The sequence below is a fragment of the Hemiscyllium ocellatum genome, chromosome 12 (genome assembly GCF_020745735.1).
Source record: "Hemiscyllium ocellatum isolate sHemOce1 chromosome 12, sHemOce1.pat.X.cur, whole genome shotgun sequence".
In the NCBI taxonomy this organism is placed as follows: Eukaryota; Metazoa; Chordata; class Chondrichthyes; order Orectolobiformes; family Hemiscylliidae; genus Hemiscyllium; species Hemiscyllium ocellatum.
The window spans coordinates 8,740,092-8,764,883 of NC_083412.1; the positions used below are offsets into that span (position 1 = coordinate 8,740,092).

General features: G+C 45.0%; 1 protein-coding gene across 1 annotated transcript in view; it reads right to left on the bottom strand.

The window, feature by feature from the left end:
* Window positions 1–402: 402 nt before the first annotated feature.
* ppef1 (protein phosphatase, EF-hand calcium binding domain 1) overlaps window positions 403–24,792 on the bottom strand; it is an 83,207-nt gene continuing 58,817 nt past the window's right edge. The window contains exons 10-16 of the mRNA XM_060833245.1: window positions 23,549–23,959; window positions 20,410–20,595; window positions 20,145–20,287; window positions 16,151–16,257; window positions 7,238–7,401; window positions 3,246–3,330; window positions 403–584 (exon numbers count right to left, since the gene is read on the bottom strand). Coding sequence (XP_060689228.1) covers window positions 403–584; window positions 3,246–3,330; window positions 7,238–7,401; window positions 16,151–16,257; window positions 20,145–20,287; window positions 20,410–20,595; window positions 23,549–23,959 — 1,278 coding nt within the window. The remainder of the gene's footprint in view (window positions 585–3,245; window positions 3,331–7,237; window positions 7,402–16,150; window positions 16,258–20,144; window positions 20,288–20,409; window positions 20,596–23,548; window positions 23,960–24,792) is intronic.

The window sequence follows — 24,792 nt, forward strand, 5'->3', positions numbered from 1 at the left end:
AGTTGACTGTAAATCATCACTGATAGGCACATTCTCCATTACAAACTCTATTCAGAGCTCAGTCCACTTGCCAACCAATTGGCATTCTCCTTTCATGTAGCATAAATGCTGGCTTTCTTGCATATTGGTATTCTTGTGAATGGTCCTGAAATCTTTGATAAAGTATATATGTTTCCCAGCAGTAGTCAGATTATAAATAAACAATTGTGTGATGCCATTGATCAGATACAGCAAAACAGAAATGAAACAAGTTTTGGAATAAAATTTATTACAAGAAAAATATTTACATTTCCTGTACATTAACATGCAAATGTCATACACATGAATGTTGAGATGAAACTGGACACAAGCAAATACCACTTGATGAATATTTACATTATCCTGACATTCTCTTTCACAATGTTATTGATTATCCTTCTGCACCAATCGGAAAGCCTCTAGAAACTCATTGAAATCTATGCTGCCGTCCTTGTTGAAGTCAATACTCCGAGCCAGATCATCGATACACTCATCGTTCATGTCAATGTGCAGATGGGAACTGAACAATCTCCAGGTCTGGCGAAATTCCTCAATGGAGATCATTCCTAGTGGGAAGAGTTTGGTGCTGATTACTGGGCATGGTGACTTTGTTCCTCCGCTATATAGCTTTGAGGGCACTCTCCCAATTGGACAGTAAAGCACTCTGCCTGATTATGAAGGGGAATCTGGTCCACCGCATATCACACTGCAGCTTGAACATCCCAGTCATGGAGTTTTCAACAAGCGATCTCACAAACTCAATGAGCTACCACCAACCACCCCATACTCTGTCTCCCTCTACCTTCACTTCCTTTCTTTCTACCTTCACTCCTCTGCCTTTACCTTCATTCTCTCTATCTTCACTCCCTCTACCTTCACTCCCCTCTCTCTACCTTCATTCTCTCAATCTTTACTCACTCTACCTTCACTCCCCTCTACCTTCACTCCCCTCTCTCTCTCTACCTTCTATCTCTCTCTACATTCACTCCCCTCTCTCCATCTTCATTCTATCTTTACTCCCTTTACGTTCACTCCCTTCCCTCTACCTTTACTTCCCTCTCTTTCTCTACCTTCCCTCTCTCTCTCGACCTTCATTCTCTCTTTATCTTCACTTCCCCCTCTCTCTACCTTCATTCTTTTTCTCTCTACCTTCACTCCCCCTCTCTACCTTCATTCTCTACCTTCATTCTCTTTCTCTCTACCTTCACTCCCTCTCTCTACTTTCACTTCCATCTCTCTATTTTCATTCTTTCGTTCTCTGCCTTCATTCTCTCTCTCTACTTTCACTGCCCTCTCTCTTTACCTTCACTGCCTCTCTATCATCACACCCCTCTCTCTCTCACTTCGCTTCCCTTTCTCCCTTCACTTCCTAATCTCTCTCCCCTCTATCTTCATTCTCTCTATCTTCACTCCCTCTACCTTCACTCTCCTCTCTCTATCTTCATTCTCTCTATCTTCACTCCCTCTACCTTCACTCCCCTCTCTCTATCTTCATTTTCTCTATCTTCACTCCCTCTACCTTCACTCCCCTCTCTCTATCTTCATTCTCTCTATCTTCACTCCCTCTACCTTCACTCCCCTCTCTCGACCGTCATTCTCTTTCTCTTTACCTTCCCTCTCTCTCTCTCTCTCTCGACCTTCATTCTCTCTTTATCTTCACTTCCCCTCTCTCTACCTTCATTCTTTTTCTCTACCTTCACTCCCATCTCTCTACCCTCATTCTCTACCTTCATTCTCTTTCTCTCTACCTTCACTCACTCTCTCTACTTTCACTTCCATCTCTCTATTTTCATTCTTTCGCTCTCTGCCTTCATTCTCTCTCTCTACTTTCACTGCCCTCTCTCTTTACCTTCACTGCCTCTCTATCTTCACACCCCTCTCTCTCTCCCTTCGCTTCCCTCTCTCTCCCTTCACTTCCTAATCTCTTTCCCTTCATTCCCAATCTCTCTATCTTCATTGTCAGGGACACCCTCCAGGACATTCTGGGAGTTGTCAACTCTGTTTTACACTTTACCAGTGCCAATACATCTGCTGGCATTGGCTGGTAACTGATAAACATGGACTTTATTGGAACAGAGGGATCTTATATATTGCCATCATTTCCTCATTAAGGATACCAATCGTAAATGCTATTTCATCCCATAATTCTAACAAATATGGCAGTGTGTCTCTGGTTTAGGGTAAAATGAAGGATGGTTAACGATTTAGAGGATGTTTTGCTAGAAAGAGTGTGTAAGGTGTTCACAGCTGGAGACGGTGGCAGCAACATCTGTGTTTCCAGTGGTTGGATTCTAGATCTCCAAAATCCTAAAAATGTTTTCCGATCATCAGGATGTAAAATCAGCCAATCTAAATAAAAGATGAGCAGGTCAGGTGAATTGGCCATGCTAAATTGTCCATAGGGTTAGGTGCATTAGGGGTAAATGTGGGGTGGGGGAGTGGGTCTGGGTGGGGTCGATGTGGACTTGTTGGGCCAAATGGCCTGCTTCCCTACTGTAGGGGATCTAATCTCATCTAAACAGGAGCTTAGATTAAACTGTCCATTGCCTTCAAAGATAAAAGAGATTCAGGGTCTCAAAGATATAGGTTATCAGTACTTCTGCCTGGATACAAGACCCATGTGATTCACATTGCCACAAAGATACCTTTAGAAATACCTCTGGAAAATCACAGATTTGGAAATATCTCTGGAAAATCAGCCAGGATATTGTGGTGGGGGGGGGGGGGGGGGGGCAACAGAGAGAGAGACAGAGACAGAGAGAGAAAGAGAGTGACCAGTTGGATCTTGACAGTCAATGCTTCGTTTGAAAAGATCACATTCCCTGTGGATGTCAAATGAGGCTGAGAGGATGGGTTTTCAAGAAAACCCTCAACATGAGAGACAACTCTGGAATTTCATACTACCAGGCTGGGAATGGAAAGGAAGAGATGTAAACACTTCCTTATGAATCACATTGGACTGGAATGGGAAGCATTTAATGTCTACTTAAGGAACTGTGTGTCATGTAATTGTGAAATGGAATTTCTATCATATTTAAAGTTTAAGAGGAAATTTCATTTCTGTTAGTTTAAAGGCTAAATTCCTGACATAAATATTCTTTAGTCCATGTTGCTCATGTTCTGTTTGTTACAGTAAAATTCTTATAAAACTTTACATCATCCTTCCAGCTCTCTCTGGGAATCATTAATAAAATTGATATAAAAGTTGAACTGATATTTTGATTTACCTGAGTGATCTTTATCAATCATTCCAAAGATAATTTCCAGATCTGCCCGATGCCTGTACATAGTTTCAATCAGGTTTGGTTGAACCTGCATGTTAAAGTCAGACAGTCAGCACAATTAAATGTCTCTTGTTGAACTCTTTTTTACTCAATGTAAATCATTATCAGTACATCAACATTTATCACTCAAACAACATCACACAAACATTATTTGGCCATTGTCACACTGTTGCTTGTGCGATCTTGCTAAGCACCAGTGGGTAGATCCATTTCCAATGTTACACCAGTAAATAACATGGTAAACATACATGACACCGCCCACTTTGGTGGCGAATAATGCAGTATGTAAATATAAATCTTTACTGTTTAGCATAAAACTGTTGGTGGGATTCCTTTTATTAAATTCCCAAAACATTTGTATAAAAGCTTCAAATTGTCACTGCTGTCCCGTGGAGGTTACAGCTCCTCGGCTGCTTTGAGAAATGGGATTTCGACCAGTGTCTCTGTCGGCTGAGGGGATTAGGGACATATTCGGAAGTGAAAACTCTAGAATGGAATCCCTACAGTGTGGAAACAGGCCCTTCAGCCCAACAAGTCCACACTGACCCTCTGAAGAATAACCCACTCAGGCCCATTCCCTTACCCTATAATTCCCCATTTATCCCTGACTTATGCACCTAATCTACACATCCCTGAACACTGTGGGCAATTTAGCGTGGCCAACTCACCTACCCTGTACATCTTAGGATTGGGGGAGGAAACCCACACAGACACGGGGAGAATGTGCAAACTCCACACAGACAATCGACAGAGGCTGGAATTGAACCCAGGCTCCTGGTGCTGTGAGGCAGTGGTGCTAACCACTGTGCCACCCTCTAGCTGAGGCAATTGCCATTTCAATCACTGAGGCGTGAAGGTTCAGTAGAGGCGATTGAGAGTTATAAGGTAGCCAGGAAGGAGCTAAAGAGGGAGCTGAGAGAAGCGAGAAGGGGACATGAAAAGTCTTTAGCTGGTAGGATTAGGGAAAACCCAAAGGCTTTCTATAGGTATGTCAAGAATAAAAGGATGACTAGGGTAGGTATCGGTCCAGTCAAGGATAGTAGTGGGAAGTTGTGTGTGGAGGCGGAGGAGATTGGAGAGACATTAAATCAGTACTTTTCATCAGTATTCACTCAGGAACAGGACACTGTTGCTGATGTGAATATGGAATCACAAATAATTAGAATGGATGCCCTGGAAATATGCAGGGAAGAGGTTTTGGGAATATTGGAAAGGATGAATATAGATAAGTCTCCTGGGCCTGATGGCATTTACCCCAGGATCCTATGGGAAGCTAGGGAGGAGATAGCAGAGCCATTGGCCTGGATTTTTATGTCGTCGTTGTCAACAGGAATAGTACCAGAGGACTGGAGGATAGCGAATGTGGTCCCGTTGTTCAAGAAAGGGAGTAGGGATAGCCCTAGCAACTATAGGCCAGTGAGTCTGACTTCAGTGGTGGGCAAAGTCTTAGAGAGAATGGTAAGGGATAAGATTTATGAACATCTGGGTAGGAATAACGTGATCAGGGATAGCCAGCATGGTTTTGTGAAGGGCAGGTCGTGCCTCACAAACCTTATTGAGTTCTTTGAGAAGGTGACCAAGGAAGTGGATGAGGGTAAAGCAGTAGATGTTGTGTATATGGATTTTAGTAAGGCGTTCGATAAGGTTCCCCATGGTAGGCTAATGCTAAAACTTCGGAGGTATGGCATTGAGGATACATTAGAGGTTTGGATTAGGAATTGGCTGGCTGGAAGGAGACAGAGGGTAGTAGTTGATGGATTATGTTCATCTTGGAGCGCAGTTACTAGCGGTGTACCACAAGGATCTGTTTTGGGACCATTGCTTTTTGTTATCTTTATAAATGATCTAGAGGAAGGACTTGAAAGCTGGGTAAGCAAGTTTGCGGATGACACAAAAGTCGGTGGAGTTGTGGATAGTGAGGAAGGAAGTGGTAGGTTACAGCGGGATATAGATAAGTTGCAGAGCTGGGCGGAAATGTGGCAAATGGAATTCAATGTAGCTAAGTGCGAAGTCGTTCACTTTGGTAGGAATAACAAGATGATGGATTACTGGGCTAATGGTAGGCTACTTGGTAGTGTGGATGAGCAGAGGGATCTTGGTGTCCATGTACACAGATCTCTGAAAGTTGCCACCCAGGTAAATAGTGCTGTGAGGAAGGCATATGGTGTACTGGGCTTTATTGGCAGAGGAATTGAGTTCCGGAGTCCTGAGGTCATGTTGCAGTTGTATAAGACTCTGGTGCGGCCTCATCTGGAGTATTGTGTGCAGTTTTGGTCGCCATACTATAGGAAGGATGTGGAAGCTATAGAACGAGTGCAGAGGAGGTTTACCAGGATGTTGCCTGGAATGGTAGGAAAATCTTATGAGGAAAGGCTGAGGCACTTGGGGCTGTTCTCATTGGAGAAGAGAAGGTTTAGGGGAGATCTGATAGAAGTATATAAGATGATTAGGGGTTTAGATAGGGTAGATACTAAGAACCTTTTACCGCTAATGGAGTCAGGTGTTACTAGGGGACATAGCTTTAAATTAAGGGGTGGTAGGTATAGGACCGATGTTAGGGGTAGATTCTTCACACAGCGGGTTGTGAGTTCATGGAATGCCCTGCCCGTATCAGTGGTGAACTCTCCTTCTTTATGGTCATTTAAGCGGGCATTGGATAGGCATTTGGAAGTTATTGGGCTAGTATAGGTTAGGTAGGATTCGGTCGGCGCAACATCGAGGGCCGAAGGGCCTGTACTGCGCTGTATCCTTCTATGTTCTATGTTCTATGTTCTATGAACATCAAAACCCCACATCATGCAGTTTCCACAGCGTAGGACACTGAAAGTACCTTGCAAGGTACATGTTCAGATCTCACTGAAATCATAACACACTTCATACGCAGGAACTGGCTGGCAAGTGTAAACATCAGATTGGCAAGTGTCTATGGTGAAGAGTCAGTGTTCTCAAACAGTCCTGATGTACTTACCTCAACACTGGGCCACGGAATATTAGACTGTACTCTGATCCGACACATCTCAGACTCCAGCTACCTCACCCTCGCACTACCACCCCATAATCTCCTCAAACCTCCCTTCATCCTTGAAACCACACCCTCATGAACTCACCCAGTCTCGAAACTAGTCTCCCATTCCTCCCTCCCCATCACCCCTCGCCCCCCACACGCATACCTCTCATCCCCACCCCACACACTTACCCCTCCCCCACATGCCTTCACCCTCCCCCACACACCTACCTCATTCCCCTCCACCACATACCTACTCTCATTTCCCCCCAACTCTCACACCTACAGCCCCCACCCATCTCCCACACTGCCTCCCCACACTACTTACTTTCCCATCACCCCTCCTCACATACCTAGTCTCGCATCCCCTCTCACCCACACACTCACAGCCCTTTGCCCACACGTTATCTATCTGCCATCCTGCCCCCTCACTGACATACCTTCCACACTTCCCTTTTCTCTGCCCACCTTCACAAGAGAGCTCTGTGACATGGAATCTGTGTTTCCTGACTGGAATACTACAGCTACTAGTGTAGGAAGCAGCCTGTGCTGTCCGGAAAGAGCTGTTCAAGTGCACTGCCAATAAACCACTCTGCATCATAAGATGATGAGTAGGTGATATTGTGACTGAATTGGGTCAGAAATGAAGATCTTGACCCCAATTCGAATATTCAGAAATAGGGATTCTGATCTTGATGGAAGATTTGGAAAAAGAGTGAGAGACTGAGACAAATTGAAAAGCTTTTCCACAGAGGCAGGTACAGGCAATATTGGCTGGAAAGAATTTCTGACAATTTGTGGTAACTCCCCAATGTCCTCCAAAAGGTAAAATAAATGATGATGCCGTGCTTTCCTCCAACAGGATTCAAACTTTGTTCTATTATTGTAGTCAGGCTTCTCAAAGGCGAGGGGGCAATTACTTTGGTTTCACCTCTTTCATGGGCTGCTCAATTTGGAGATCTTCAAAGCTGGAGAGATAATCCACACTGCCCTCAGTATTGACCCGCACCAGCCTGGAGCGCAGAGTTCGCCAGGGCAAGTGTAAATGGAGCACCGATTCCACCGCCAACGCCCATTGACTCGTAGAAATCCTCCCTGCAAGCAAAATTGCAGAGTGACAGGAGCGTTAGGGCACAGAGAGACGCCAGTTTACCCATTGTGTGTGTGTACCAGCTCTTTAAATGGGCATCTCACTTAGGGCCATCCTCCAGCTTCTCCCCCACCACCACCCCGACCCATAACAAATTGCTTATACTTGAATATGACGGAGAAAGTAAATGCTGGGTTGTCTTTAAAGTAATTCATTTCTGTTATATAGAGTTATCTTTGGCCCACACCATTGGCCCATTGTGCCCACACCAGCTATCTATCATTAAACTCTGTCCATACTAATCCCAGTTTCCAGTAATTGACCTGGCACTTTGTAATCTTTTTTTATTCATGCCCAGGCTGTGGACATCGCTGGCTGGATCAGCATTGATAGCCCATTCCTAATTGCTCTTGAGAAGGTGGTGGTGAGCTGCCTTCTTGAATTCACTGCAGTCTGCCTGCTGTGGGTTGGTCCACAATGCCCTTAGCGAGGGAATTCCAGGATTCTGACCCTGCGACCATGAAGGAATGGCGATATATTTCCAAGTCAGGGTTCTGCATGGCTTGGAAGGAAACCTAAAGCTGGTGGCGTTCCCATGAATCTGCTGCCTTGTCCTTCTAGTCAGAAGTGGCCATGGGTTTGGAAGGTGCTGCTTAAGGGTCTTTGGGGAACTTCTGCAGTGCATATTGTAGATTGTACACACTGCTGCTAATGAGCACTGGTGATGGAGGGAGTGGATGCTTGTGGATGTAAATGAATCAAGTGGGCTGCTTTGCCCTGAATGGTGTCAAGCGACTTGACTGTTGTTGGAGCTGCACCCATCCAGGCAAGTGGAACGTATTGTGTTGCTGGAAAAGCGCAGCAGGTCAGGCAGCATCCAAGGAGCAGGAGAGTCGACGTTTCAGGTATGAGCCCTTCTTCAGGAATCCTGAAGAAGGGCTCATGCCCAAAACGTCAACTGTCCTGCTCCTTGAATGCTGCCTGACCTGCTGCGCTTTTCCAGCAACACATTTTCAGCTCTGATCTCCAGCATCTGCAGTCCTCACTTTCTCCTCCAAGTGGAATGTATTCCATTACACTCCTGACTTGTGGTTTGTAGATTGTGGACAGGCTTTGGGTGTCAGGAGGTCGACGTTTCAGGTATGAGCCCTTCTTCAGGAATCCTGAAGAAGGGCTCATGCCCAAAACGTCAACTGTCCTGCTCCTTGAATGCTGCCTGACCTGCTGCGCTTTTCCAGCAACACATTTTCAGCTCTGATCTCCAGCATCTGCAGTCCTCACTTTCTCCTCCAAGTGGAATGTATTCCATTACACTCCTGACTTGTGGTTTGTAGATTGTGGACAGGCTTTGGGTGTCAGGAGGTGAGTTACTCACTGCAGTATCCCTAGTTTCTGACCTGCTTTTGTAGCCATTGTATATATGGCAAGTCCAGTTGGGTTTCTGGTCAATAGTAACCGCAGGGGGATTCAATGATGGTAAGAGAATGTGGTTGGAAGCTCAGCTCAGGGTGCACTGGGACGCTGAGGTCAAAACAGCCCAGATTCTGATTCAATTACAACCTCCTTGCTCTTGGATTCAATGTTTTGATTGATAAAGGCAAGTATCCCATATATCTCCTTCACCACCTTATCTATCTATCCTGCTGTTTTCAAGAATCTAAGGACACGCACACCAATCCTTTGTCCTGCCTATGGTCCTACCATGTCATATATACTCCCTTGCCTTGTTAGTCTTCCTAAAATGACCTCACGCCTTTCAGGATTGAATTCCATTTGCCACTGTTCTGCCCATCCGACCAGTCAGTCAATACTGTCCTGTCATCAATATTGTGGGTGGCACGGTTGCACAGTGGTTAGCACTATTGCCTCACAGCGCTAGAGACCCGGGTTCAATTCCCGTCTCAGGCAACTGCCTGTGTGGAGTTTGCACATTCTCCCCGTGTCTGCATGGGTTTCCTCCCACAATCCAAAAAATGTGCAGGTTAGGTGAATTGGCCAAGCTAAATTGCCCGTAGTGTTAGGTGAAGGGGTAAATGTAGGGGAATGGGCCTGGGTGGGTTACTCTTCGGCGGGTCGGTGTGGACTTGTTGGGCCGAAGGGCCTGTTTCCACACTGTAAGTATCTAATCTAATCTCCTGTATTCAGGCTTTCCTCCTTGCTATTTACCACAGGTTTCTGTGCCATCTGTAAGTGTACCTCTTACATCCAAGAGTAGACAGCAAGCTTTGTTAACCTGCCTTTGGCACCATTTCGCCATAACACCCTCCTGCACCAGCTCCTCCCCATTGCCCAGCCGGGTGGTTCACTTCCTGCTTTCATCCCCTTCCCTTGAAGTGTAGCAAGACAATCACCATCACTGGCACCTCCTCTCACTCTTGCAGCACTAGTTCAGGTGCTCCCCAAATATCTATCCTTGGCTCCTGTTATTCTTCATCTAAAATGCTGTCCATCCACAATATCACTGAAAACCTCATGGCAGTCTTCAATTGTTTTCTAACAACATCTCACCAGCACCTCTCTCTCTCTCTCTCTCTCCCTCTCTCCATTGGAGCCGCAGGTAGATAGGATAGTGAAAAAGGTATTTGGTATGCTTTCCTTTATTGGTCAGAGTATTGAGTACTGGAGTTGGGAGGTCATGTTGCGGCTGTACAGGCCACTGTTGGAATATTGCATGCAATTCTGGTCTCCTTCCTATCGGAAAGATGTTGTGAAATTTGAAAGGGTTCAGAAAAGATTTACAAGGATGTTGCCAGGGTTGGAGGATTTGAGCTACAGGGAGAGGCAGAGCGTCAGAGCCTGAGGGGTGACCTGAGAGGTTTACAAAATTATGAGGGACATGGATAGGATAAATAGACAAAGTCTTTTCCCTGAGGTTGGGGAGTCCAGAACTAGAGGGCACAGGTTTAGGGGGAGAGGGGAAAGATATAAAAGAGGCCTACAGGGCAACGTTTTCACACAGAGGGTGGTGCGTGTATGGAATGAGCGGCCAGAGGAAGTGGTGGAGGCTGGTACAATTGCAACATTTAAGAGGCATTTGGATAGGTATATGAATAAGAAGGGTTTGGAGAGATATGGGCTGGGTGCCAGCAAGTGGGACTAGATTGGGTTGGGATATCTGGTCGGCATGGATGGTTTGGACAGAAGGGTCTGTTTCCATGCTGTACATTTCCATTACTCTATGACTCTATCTCTGATTTATCATGTTGCTTTGCTGACACCCAGAACTGTTCACCCGGAAATGTCCTCAAGCCAAATACTGGGGGAAGCTCTAAGTTTGTTGTGTTCCTTTGCTGCCAACCCAATTCCTCTCCCGGGAATTTGTTTGAATCAGAATCTGGGCTGTTTGCAATCTCAGCGTCCCAGTGCACCCTGAGCTGAGCTTCCAACCACACTCTCTTATCTTCACCTACTTTGAGGTGCAGTTTAGTAAATGCCTCTTCCCCTGTCTCAGCCCATTTGCTCTGACCAGGTCTCTCCTAAACTCAGCCTTGACTATTCCATTGTCCTTGAAACTTCCTTCAGGCTGAGCGCATGCAAAATTGTCATCACTCTCTTGATCTTTGAACGCAATCTTTGAAACTGGTCAACTGGTCACAGGGCCTACCAGTAGGGGTATTAACTGGAGTGCTAGCAGAAGATTGCAGGTTCCAGTCCTGCTGTGATCATTTGGATGGCAAGGTGACTCAGCATTTAGCACTTCTGCCTCAAGTGCGAGTGACCCAGGTTCAATTCCACCCTTGGACATGTGGAATTTGCATGTTCGCCCTGTGTCTGTGTTGGTTCTGCAGGCTGCTCCAGTTTCTTCTCATAATTCAGCGATGTGCAGATTGGGTGGGTTAACAATGGGAAATGCAGTGGCAGGAGATGAGTCTGGGTGGGATGCTCTTTGGAGGGTCAGTATGAGTCTGCTTTGACACTGTAGGGATTCTAAGAAACACCCTGTTCAGGCTTTAACTTCTGATTCCTAAATTCTCTCCCAGCTGGGGAACAAAGTCTCTACTTGACAGGATTTAGAGATGCCGGTGTAAGACTAGGGTGTACAAAGTTAAAAATCACACAACACCAGGTTATAGATTTATTTGGAAGCACACCAATTAAACCTGCTTCCAATTAAACCTGTTGCACCATAACCTGGTGTCATGTGATTTTTAACTTTCTACTTGACAGCCATCTGAACTGTCATCATCCTGTTTAAGTTCAGGATCAGATCTCTCTAATTTTTAATGTTCTTTCCAGGAGGCCAGGGTTTAAATGCTACATCCTTTACTGCAACCATTTCATTTCTGGGTTCAGTAATTTCATATCCAGCTGCTTTGAGACCTTTATTACAGTTACGTCAGTTATCATCCAAAAAAAAGCCTGCATACCCCTTTTTAGTCAGTTCCCATACTCTTTCAAGGGCTTTCTGATTTTGGACTTTGTGCTTAGAATGAGCTGGATGGATTTAGGTTCTACCGTCCAAAGGTTTTACCTTATATTCAAGGACATGCTATCACTTTGTCCCATAATCCAAATCCGACATCAGATTGCTCCTCCTGCATTGTTCTAGCTTCTCTTTCCATTCTCCACCTTTGAATCTCAAGGTCTATCCTGACTTTTGGAAACATAATTCAAGGTTTGTTTTTCATTTTCTCTTTCTTCCTAGGTTTTGCCTCCGACCCATCCCGGGCCTGAATTTTTTCTCGGCTATGTGTCAGTCTCAGGCAGCTACGCTGAATGTTTCTCACTGCAAGACCCAAAGATCTCTCAGGTATCTCACTGACCTTGTCTCATTAACTACCCCATCCTTATGGTGCCCCCTTGCCTGGTACTAGCCCCACTGTACCTCTCACGGTTCGCTGACTCATAGAACATAGAACATAGAAAGATACAGCGCAGTACAGGCCCTTCGGCCCTCGATGTTGCGCCGACCGAATCCTACCTAACCTACACTAGCCCAATAACTTCCAAATACCTATCCAATGCCCGCTTAAATGACCATAAAGAAGGAGAGTTCACCACTGCTACTGGCAGGGCATTCCATGAACTCACAACCCGCTGTGTAAAGAATCTACCCCTAACATCTGTCCTATACCTACCACCCTTTAATTTAAAGCTGTGTCCCCTAGTAATACCTGACTCCATTAGCGGTAAAAGGTTCTCAGTGTCGACCCTATCTAAACCCCTAATCATCTTATACACCTCTATCAAATCTCCCCTAAACCTTCTCTTCTCCAATGAGAACAGCCCCAAGTGCCTCAGCCTTTCCTCATAAGATTTTCCTACCATTCCAGGCAACATCCTGGTAAACCTCCTCTGCACTCGTTCCAATGCCTCCACATCCTTCCTATAGTATGGCGACCAAAACTGCACACAGTACTCCAGATGAGGCCGCACCAGAGTCTTATACAGTTGCAACATGACCTCAGGACTCCGGAACTCAATTCCTCTACCAATAAAGCCCAGTACACCATATGCCTTCCTCACAGCACTATTTACCTGGGTGGCAACTTTCAGAGATCTGTGTACATGGACACCAAGATCCCTCTGCTCATCCACACTACCAAGTAGCCTACCATTAGCCCAATAATCCATCTTCTTGTTACTCCTACCAAAGTGAATGACTTCACACTTAGCTACATTGAATTCCATTTGCCACATTTCTGCCCAGCTCTGCAACTTATCTATATCCCGCTGTAACCTACCACTTCCTTCCTCACTATCCACAACTCCACCGACTTTTGTGTCATCCGCAAACTTGCTTACCCAGCTTTCAAGCCCTTCCTCTAGATCATTTATAAAGATAACAAAAAGCAATGGTCCCAAAACAGATCCTTGTGGTACACCGCTAGTAACTGCACTCCAATATGAACATAGTCCATCAACTACTACCCTCTGTCTCCTTCCAGCCAGCCAATTCCTAATCCAAACCTCTAATGTATCCTCAATGCCATACCTCCGTAGTTTTAGCATTAGCCTACCATGGGGAACCTTATCGAACGCCTTACTAAAATCCATATACACAACATCTACTGCTTTACCCTCGTCCACTTCCTTAGTCACCTTCTCAAAGAACTCAATAAGGTTTGTGAGGCACGACCTGCCCTTCACAAAACCATGCTGGCTATCCTTGATCACGTTATTCCTATCCAGATGTTCATAAATCTTATCCCTTACCATTCTCTCTAAGACTTTGCCCACCACTGAAGTCAGACTCACTGGCCTATAGTTACTAGGGCTATCCCTACTCCCTTTCTTGAACAAGGGGACCACATTCGCTATCCTCCAGTCCTCTGGTACTATTCCCGTTGACAATGACGACATAAAAATCCAGGCCAATGGCTCTGCTATCTCCTCCCTAGCTTCCCATAGGATCCTAGGGTAAATGCCATCAGGCCCAGGAGACTTATCTATTTTCATCCTCTCCAATATTCCCAGAACCTCTTCCCTGCATATTTCCAGGCCATCCATTCTAATCATTTGTGACTCCATATTCACATCAGCAACAGTGTCCTGTTCCTGAGTGAATACTGATGAAAAGTATTGATTTAGTGTCTCTCCAATTTCCTCCGCCTCCACACACAACTTCCCACTACTATCCTTGACTGGACCGATACCTACCCTAGTCATCCTTTTATTCCTGACATACCTATAGAAAGCCTTTGGGTTTTCCCTAATCCTACCAGCTAAAGTCTTTTCATGTCCCCTTCTCGCTTCTCTTAGCTCTCTCTTTAGATCCTTCCTGGCTACCTTATAACTCTCTATCGCCCCAACTGAACCTTCACGCCTCATCTTTACATATGCCGCCTTCTTCCCTTTCACAAGGGACTCAATCTAAATCAAATCTAAATCTAACTTGTGCATACTTGGAGGAGGAAACAGATAGATTCTTGACCAACCGGGGATACAAGGATTACGGGGAAAGGGCAGGAAAGTGGATGTGAGGAATATCATATCACAGCAGGCTCAAGGGGCTGAATGGCTTGCTCCTATTCCTATTTCTGATGGCCTTAACTCACCTCCCTCCCCCCATCCCCCTGCAGATAAATGCCCAGAGACCAACATCCCTGGCACCTGTGTCATTTTAAAAAGACCGCTCTGCACACGGGTGAACACTGGCATCACAAAGCTGCCCTGCACATCAAAGGTTCACCCTTCTGAAGACGTCGGATGTTGAAACGTCGGGAAGATTACCATCTTGCACCTACCATTCAATAGGACTTGGAGATCCTAGCGTTGGGGCAGTGGTGAGGTGGGGGGAGGGGGTTTGGGGATTCCCAGAGGAGAGCCGACCTCTTGTTGGAGTGCTGGCACAGGAGGCCATGTCATCAGATCCTGGCAGCCCACTCAGAGGTTACTGCCTGGGTTAGTATCACCTTCATAGTTCTGAGGAACAGCCAGCAGTGTCATAAGAAGATCAATGACCTTCTTGGCTACATCATGGTAAGTGTCAGATTCTTCTCTCTGCTACCTCACGCTCATTCCCACTGTCTCTGACTGCAACTACACCCACCTCCCACCAAAGCTCTCTCACTATCACCTACAATATCGTTAGTCACTCACTGGTGCCGACCTCAACCCCCAAACCCTACCCTTGCTGCCCAATGTGCTGCCTTCTCATTCAGTCTTGACACCTTGTATTTTATCCCCCAAGCTTCACTAACTGTACCAGCTAGAGCAAGGAAAATTGACTTCAACAAAATATATATGTGAGTGTCCACTTATAGAGTCATGCAGCACAGAAACATACCCTTCGGTCCAACCAGTCCATGCTGAACATAATCCCAACCTAACCTAGTCCCACTTGACGGCACTTGGTTGATATCCTTCTAAACCTTTCCTATTCATTTACTTATCCAAATGCCTTTTAAATGTTGGAACTCTACCTGGATCCACTACTTCCTCTGGAAGTGCACTCTACAGCCTCTGTGTAAACAATTTGCCCTCATATATTTTAAAATCTCTCTCCCCTCACCTTAAAAATACACCCCTCAGTTTTGAAATCCCCCTGTCCTCGGGAAAAGACACCTACCATTTCCCCTATCCATGCCCCTCATGATTTTATAAATTTCTATAAGGTCTCATCTCAACCTCCTACAGAAAGTCCCAACTATCCAGTCTTTCTTTATAACTCAAACCCTCCATTCCCAGCAACATCCAGGTAAATCTCTTCTGAACCCTCTCCAGCTTAGTAATATCTTTCCTATAACAGGGAGGCCAGAACTGGACACAGTACTCCAGAAGAGACCTCACAAATATCCTGTACAATTTCAACATGACATCCCATCTCCTCATACTCAAAGGTCTGAGCAATGAAGGTAAGCATGGTAAATTCTTTTTCACCACCCTGTATATATGTCATACAAACTTCAAAAAATTATGTACCTGAACCCCTAGGTCCCTCTTTTTTACAACACTACCCAAGAATCTGGGGATGGCACGGTGGCTCAGTGGTTAACACTGCTGTCTCATAGTACCAGGGACCCGGGTTTGATTCCTGCCTTGAGTGATTATCTGTGTGGAGGTTGCACATTCTCCCCGTGTCTGCGTGGGTGTCCTCCGGGTGCTCATAGTGCTAGGTGCATTAATCAGGGGAAAATATAGCGCAGAGATCTAGGTGGGTTACTCTTGGGAGGGTTGGTGTGAACTTGTTGGGCTGAAGGGCCTGTTTCCATACTGTAAGGACTTTAATTTAATCTCAGAATCAACACAAATCAATTTTAATGCAGCAAAGTTTAACAAGAAGCAAGCCCTTTTTTTTTCTCAGCTCATTACCTGTCTGATCTTTATCATATTGTTTGAAGGCATCGATAACTTCGGATTTGTGTGCATAAAACTTCTCACGCAAGGACTTCAGGGCTGATGCTTCAACTACACTTACCCTTCATGTGGGGGTAAAGAATGATTAGAAATTAATGTGTAAGATTTCTTAAAGTTAAGCAATGGGAACATCAAGTTGACACTGCAAATCAAAAACATTCCACAACTAAATACAAAATACTGTGAATGCTGGAACCATGAAATAAAATGGAGCAATAGAATATAAAATCACAAGCATACATTTGAGAATAGTTGATAATATGAATGATACCAGATTTGGGGGCCCCTTCACATTCTCCCTATCTCTCCCGCACTTATGATGGTTTGCATTATCTGTAATGAGCTTTGCCTGTAGATATCTGATTGGCTTGATTTACTGGTGGTGGTTAATAGATAGGAATTTTTTAAAAAGCCATGGTAATTTGGTGATGAGTAAAGACCAATCAGAGCAAGAGCTTTTCTGAATATATTCAAAGAACAGAGCTGGGAACAACCTGCCATTTTGAGCCTTGCAAAGTCTCCAGGCAATGTCATACAACACAGGAAAAGCTAAGAGAGTGAGCCCAGGATTCAATGCCCCATCTAAAAGGCTGAATTGCAGGAGTTCATTGACAAATCTGGTGATCGCTTTCCATGCCTATCTGTTGTGTTGCAGACATCACAGGAAGTGGTTGGTACACAGTCATACAGTCCAGAAACGGACTCCTTAGTCCAACTTGTCCATACCAATCAGATTTCCCAAACTAAACTAGTCCCATTTTCCTGTTTTTGGCCCATATCTCTGGAAATGTTTCCATTTCATGTACCTGTCCAAACGTCTTTTAAATGCTGTAACTGTATTCACTTCTACCACTTCCTCTGGCAGCTTGCTCCATACATGCACTACCCTCTGTGTGAAAAGGTTGCCCCTCAGGTCCCTTTAAATCTCTTCCTTCTTACCTTAAGCCATTTTCCCTAATCAAAAATACCAGTCCACCTTCTCCCTTGCCTCCCTTTCTATCCTTCCTATGACGTCAATACCTCAGAAGTTGCCAGTCCATTCCCTCCCTAGCCATGTTTCTGTAATAGCTATGATTTCCCAGTCCCACGTATCCATCCATGCCCTGAGTTCATCAGCCTTACCTGTAAGACCTCTTACATTGAAATTAATACAATTTAATTCATCAGTCTTCCCACAGACCCTGCCATTCTCATGTATGTCTTGGCTATTTGTCCTACTCTATTTAGTTTCTGGACCAGCCTCAATCTTTTTTCTTGACTCACTACCGTTTAGGATTCCACCCTGCCAGACTGGTTTAACCCCTCCCCAATAACTCCAGGAAATCTCCCTGCCAGGATATTGGCCCCCCTCCAGTTGAGGTACCACGTGCCTCTCCTGTTATAGGTCATTTCTGCCCCAGAAGAGAACCCAACAGCCCAAAAATCGGAATCCCTGCCCATTGCTGGGTACATCCCATGTCCACTGCACTGAGCAGTTCGACCACCCAGGACTCACACTACGTCAAGGAAACCTGCTAATCTTCAAGGGACCGACGTTGTGGCTGCGGGAAATGATGGAATCACTTCAAATGCGTTCTGATATTCGGAGCAATTTCGTTATTCTCTCACAAACAAATAGATACCACTGGTGAGGCCAGCAATTGTTACTCAGTCCTTCAGGCCACTTCAAAGGTCAGTTCAGAATCAGTCACATTGCTGTGGGTCTGGAATAATGTGTAGGACAAACCACACAACAACAGCAGTTTCCTTCTGTAAAGAACATTAATAAATCAGACAGGTTTTTCCAATAGTCACTACCACTGTTCAACTGATCACATCTGAATTGCACCAGCTGCCATGGTGAGATTGGAACCAGGCCCTCCATAGCAGCAGTGTTACTACTCCAGGGACATTACCACTACACCACCATAATGCCCACTTGGCAGAGGATTGTGCATGAGGGAGTGAGCACGGAGGGGTTTCCAAAACTAGAGGACTTGGTGCAAGAGGTGAAAACAGAAAGTGGGGTCATGCAAAGGGAGCAGGTTGGTGTGTGAACCTGCCTCCCCCACACTCACAGACAGTACATCCCAGACCCTGACCCCTCGGGAGAACCTCCCTCCCCCCACACTCTCAGACAGTACATTCCAGACCCTAACCCTTCGAGTGAACCAGCATCCCCTTCATTCTCGGACAGTACCTTCCAGACCCTAACCCCTCGAGTGAATCTGCCTCCCCCTCCTTCTCGGACAGTATGTTCCAGACCCTAACCCCTCGAGTGAACCTGCCTTCCCCCCACACTCTTAGACAGTACATCCCAGACCCTAACGCCTCGAGTGAACCTCCCTCCCCCCACATCTCAGACAGTACATTCCAGACCCTAACCCCTTGAGTGAACCTGCCTCCCCCTCACTCTCAGACAGTATACACCAGCCCCAACCCCTTGAGTAAACCTGCCTCCCCCCACACTCACAGACAGTACATCCCAGACCCTAACCCCTCACTGTATGATTAGGTTTCTCTTCATCTTTCTTGTAGTGTGCTGACCAGAATTGAGCCCTTTGCTCCAGTTATGGTCAAACCAGTTTTACATTTGGGTTTACCATAATTTCATTGTTTGTTTACCCCCACTCCCTCATTAATGTATCGCAGGATAATATATTCGTTATTAACTCCCCTCTCAACCCATCCTGCCACGTTAAATGGTTTATATGAATATACATCCAAGTTCATCTTCTCTTACTCCCTTTTGGGAATTGTTACCTTTATTTTCTGTTGTTTCTGCACCTTCTTCGCACTAAAATGACTCACCTCAACCCTGCAATAAGATCCATTTGTTACTTATCTGCCCACTTCACTGATCTCTCTGTGTCTCTCTGATGTAATGTAGACCTATCCTTACAACTCAGAACCCTGCCAAGTTTCATGCCATCCACAAAGTGGAATTGCACCCTATCAACTCAACTTTAAATCATGAAAACTGCATGTATGAAGAAAATAATGGAATACTAAACCAATCCCTTGGGATCTCCATGATGAATCGCCTGTTTGACAAATAACCAATTCACCATCATTCCTTGCTGGCCATCGGTCAGCCTAATTTTTGTTCCTGTTGCTACTGACTCTTTTACTCTGTGGATATCAATATTGCTGACAAACCTGTTATGGGGTACTTTATGAGATATCTTTCTCCTTTCTTTTGGAAAAATGCTATGAAACCTGAAAACGATCTGAAAAGAATTTTATGGATGTTGCCAGGGTTGGAGGGTTTGAGCTGTAGGGAGAGGCTGAACAGGCTGGGGCTGTTTTCCCTGGAGCGTCAGAGGCTGAGGGGTGACCATATAGAGGTTTATAAAATCATGAGGGTCATGGATAGGGTAAATAGACAAGGTATTTTCCCTGGGGTGGGGAGTCCAGAACTAGAGGGCATAGGTTTATGGTGGGAGGGGAAAGATATAAAAGAGATCTAATGGGCAAATTTTTCAGACAGAGGGTGGTGTATGTATGGAATCAGCTGCCAGAGGAAGTGGTGGAGGCTGGTACAATCACAGCATTTAAAAGGCATCTGGATGGGTATATGAATGGGAAGGATTTAGAAGGATATGGGCCAAGTGCTGGCAAATGAGACTGGATTAGATTAGGAAATCTGGTCAGCATGGACGAGTTGGTTTCCTTGCTGCACATCTCTGTGACTAAGTACATTACGTCAACTGCATTAACCTCTTCTGCTCTCTCTGTTACTTCATCAAAAAAAGATAACCGACTGAACACAAGCTGTCCTGGTGAGCGCGTTCAAAGATGGTCGCTCCTACCAAGTGCACATCCCAATGTAACCCCTTACAATTTAATCAGATTAAAGAGGTCTGACAGGAGGGGAAATGTTACCTTGTTCCTGTCTGCACAGACGTTTTGCCTGATGTGCTGAGCCCTCCCAGGAAATGACACCTGTCTACCTCTGTGCTACACTCACCTCTCCTGAAGAGTCAGTTTCCTTGTACATTTACTAACTCGGTACTGGACAAAGCGGGGCACCAGATCCGGACCAAGTTTGACATAAGCCCCTCGGTTACTGCCCTCTTCGTAGTAATTCGAAGCAGAGAAAATAGTGATGACCTGTGTGAGAAATGGATCATTCAGCTCCCTGCGATTGACCTTCAACCTGCAAATCAGCGACAATGTTTGTTGTAAGACTGACGTGCAAGCTCACGCGAGAGGATTTCGGGTCAACGTGTTACCTTTCCATCGTGGCAGAGTTCATATCCTTCCTGTTTGCACTCATGTGACCGGATCAGCAGCTCCAAGTCGTACCGTTTCAGCACGCATTGTGTCACGTCGTGACCAAAGTAACAGCCCCCTCCTCGGAAGCTGTTTGGGATGCAGCCAGTGAGGTTCCTTGGGTCACTCCACAGTATGTCTATAATCTACAGAAAGACAGCTCTCAGAATAAACGTTCACGGCCAGAATCCTGCGATCTCGAAGGTTAACAGAACCTTGATCAAACAACCGTCAAGCCTACAACCAGGAGAGCTGAAGTTATTTTATACAGTTGTATCTGCTGTTATCTTTTCTAACTGAAACTAGGTATTTAATAAAAACAAGCAGCAGAACTTCATTCTGAAAGTAACTTCAAGGGGTGCGAATCGATTACAGACAGTGATATGATGTGGGCTCAAGCTTTATTAGCTCACTGTGTCACTAATTCTCCAAAAGGATTATAAAGTATATACAGAACGTATTCAGCATTCCTTGGGGAGAGGTGAAGGGTAATGGTTTAATGCTAGGGATCGGTGTCAGTCATCAGTAATGTTACTAGTGGTGGGGTACTCTTGGAACCGGGTCTGAGCCAGCACGGTTCTGAGGCTGGCTTTTCCGATCTACTTAAGTTGTGGCGTAAATCATTCATGAGCATTCTTGCTCACGAACATGAGGAAAGACTCAAAACAAAATCAAAACTGAAGAACTGCGAATGCTGGAAATCAGAAACAAAATCAGAAATTGCTGGAGAAACTCAGTAGGTCTGGAAGCGTCAATGGAGAGAAAGCAGAGTTAACGTTTCGAGTCTGGCAACTCTTTAACAGAACACTGTTCTGAAAAAGGGTCACTGGACCTGAAACGTTAACTCTGTTTTCTCTCCACGGATGCTGCCAGAGCAGCTGCGTTTCTCCAGCAATTTCTGATGTTGCTGCTGATGAGGGAAAACTCACTTCTTTCTCCAGTCTCAGTATGATCGCACAAGAGCCAGGGGGCAAAGATACTTCCTTTTAGTGAATGCAATGCCACAGGGCCAAGCAGGATACATCGCAAGGCAAATCAGGGCAGGACTTGTACAATCAATGGCAAGGTCCTGGAAAGCGTTGTTGAACAAATAAACTTTGAAATGCAGGTTCATAGTTCATTGCAAGTGGAGTCACAGGTAGACAGGGTAGTGAAGAAGGCATTTGGCATGCTTGCCTTTTTTGGTCAATGCATAGAACATTATATCGCAGCCCTCGATGTTATGCCGACCTGTGAAACCAATCTGAAGCCTATCTAATCTACACTATTCCATTATCATTCATATGTTTATCCAATGACCATTTAAATGCCCTTAAATTTGGTGAGTCTACTACTGTTGTAGGCAGTGCGTTCCACACTCCTACTACTCTCTGAGTAAAGAAACTACCTCTGACATCTGTCCTATCACCTCTCAATTTAAAGCTGTGTCCCCTCATGCTAGCCATCCCCATCCAAGGAAAAAGACTCTCACTGTCCAACCTATCTAACCCTCTGATTATCTTATATGTCTCAATTAAGCAACCTCTTAACCTTCTTCTCTCTAACAAAAATAGCCTCACGTCCCTCAGCTTTTCCTCAAAAAAACCTTCCCTTCATACGAGACAACATCCTAGTAAATTGCCTCTGAACCCTTTCCAAAGCTTCCACATCCTTCCTATAATGCAGTGACCAGAACTGTACACAATACTCCAAATGCAGCCGCACCAGAGTTTTGTACAGCTGCAGCATGACGACATGGCTCCGAAACTCAATCCCTCTCCCAATAAAAGCTAACACACTGTACGCCTTCTTAACAACCTTATTCCTGATGAACGGCTTTTGCCTCAAACGTTGATTCTCCTGTTCCTCGGATGCTGCCTGACCTGCTGTGTTTTTCCAGCACCGCACTCTCGACTCTAATCCTCACTTTCTCCCTGCTTAACAACCCTCCCAACCTGGGTGGCAACTTTTAAGAGATCTATGTACAAGGACACCGAGATCCCTCTGCTCATCTACACTACCAAGAATCTTATCATTAGCCCAGTACTCTGCATTCATATTACTCCTTCCAAAGTGTGTGATACACTTTTCCACTCCATTTGCCACCTCTCAGCCCAGCTCTCCACCTTATCTATGTCCCTCTATGATCTGCAACATTCTTCAACACTATCCACAACTCTAATGACCTTAGTGTCGTCTGCAAATTTACTAAACTATCCTTTTACGACCTCTTCCAGGTCATTTATAAAAATGACAAAAGCAATGGCCCCAAAACTAGTGATACACCACTAGTTACTGAACTCCAGGATGAACATTTCCCACCAACCACCACCCTCTGTCTTTTTTCAGCTTGTCAATTTCAGATCCAAACCACTAAATCACCCTCAAGCCTATGACTCCGCACTTTGTGCAATAGCCTACAATGGGGAACCTTATCAAACGCTTTACTGAAATCTTTATACACCACAACAACCAATTTAGCCTCATTCACCAGTTTGGTCACCTTCTCAAAGAACTCAATAAAGTTTGTGAGGCACAACTTACCCCTCACAAAACCGTGTTGACTATCCCTTAGCAAATTATTCCTTTCCAGATGATTACAAATCCTATCTCTTATAACCTTTTCAACATTTTACCCATAACTGAAGTAAAGCTCACTGGTCTATAATTACTAGGGTTTTCTCTACTCCCCTCCTTGAACAAAGGGACAACATTTGCTATCCTCCAGTCTTCTGGTACTATTCCTGTAGACAGCAATGACATAAAGATCAAAGCTGAAGGCTCTCAATCTCCTCCCTGGCTTCCCAGAGAATCCTAGGATAAATCCCATCCGGCCCGGGGTCCTCTCTATTTTCATTCTTTCCAGAATCGCTAACACCTCTTCCTTGTGAACCTCAATCCCATCTAGTCTAGGAGCCTGTATTTCAGTATTCTCCTCGGGAATACTGTATGCTACAGCTCTGCAACTCTCAATGGGAGAAGCTGACATTTGCCCCCTCAAGTCAAGCCTGTTCTCCCCATCATGCAGATCATGGCTGATCTTGTACCTCAACACCATTTTCCCACACTCGCTCCAAATCCTCCAATCTCTTTAAAAAGCTGAAATTGCATTCAGTATACCTGTTTCCATTCCATCTCCTCTCTTGATATGTCATTGGTGAAAGCCACTTCACAGTCTAAGCAGGACACTTCGAGGATTGGAGTGGAGTTATGCCCCTCTATGTGGCTGCCATCCAACACTCTCTCCTGGTTGGAATCTCTTTGGAGCACACCATCCTCCCTCCCTCCATCCTGGTCACTATCCGACCTGCTGAGGCTGTACACTGAGGAAGCCGATGATGTCACAGACCTCTGCTTTCGAAAGGAGGAACGGTCAATAATGGAATTGCTGGAAGTTTCTGGTGGCTTCCCTCCAACATTCCCATTCTTGTCCAGCCTCTTCGGAGCTTGTGCCTTGAGGTAGAGGTCCCCCACAGTTTTCTCATGCAAGTTTTCAGAGGCTTTGGCTTGAGGCCTAAGTGCAGATTTAAACTGCGAAGGAATGAGAAATTCGTCATTAAATATACAGGCAAAATCCTGAAACAAAGACAGAGAATGCTGGGGAAGCTCAGCAGGTCTGGCCGCATCCGTGAAGTGGGAAAAGTAGAGTTAACGTTTTGAATCTGGTACAAATCTCCTTCAGATATTCAAAGGATGATTATACCGCGTTCTTGGAGATAAGGAGGCCCAAATGAACGAGTAGTCAGCTGTGGAGCATTTGGAAGACAGTGATCATTGTATCAAATGGTTCAGGATGATGGTGGAAAACAACACGTGACAGTGAGAAAAATCAACTCGGCAGAAAGCGGAATTCAATATGGCAAGAACAGAGCTGGATAGGATTTACTGGAAAAGTGGTCAGTGAACAATCAAAGAGAGTATGGAATCCAGTCATGATATAATCCCGCAAATGGGAAATGAAGGACTAACAAATCCTGAATTTCCAAGATGACAAATGAGCTAGCAATTAAGAAAAAAAGAAAGAAGTGCATCATACAGGTAATATAACTGAGAACTAACCAGAACACAGAAGGTTTAGAAAGATGGTGAAAAAGCAAGTAAGTGATGCAAAGAAAAATTACAAGAAAAGATTGGTAGCCAATTTAGAGGGGAATCCTAAAGTCGTATGTGGATATATAAGTAGTAAAGGAGAAGTAAGCTTGGTAAGAGACCAAAGAGGGGATATTACACATGGAGTCATGGGCATGGTTGAGGTGTTAAATGAGTATGTTAAATTTATCTTTACCAAAGAGGGAGATAGTGAGGACTGCGCATGCTGGGGAAACAGAGTGGATAAAGAGTGAAGCTGGAAATAGCACAGCAGG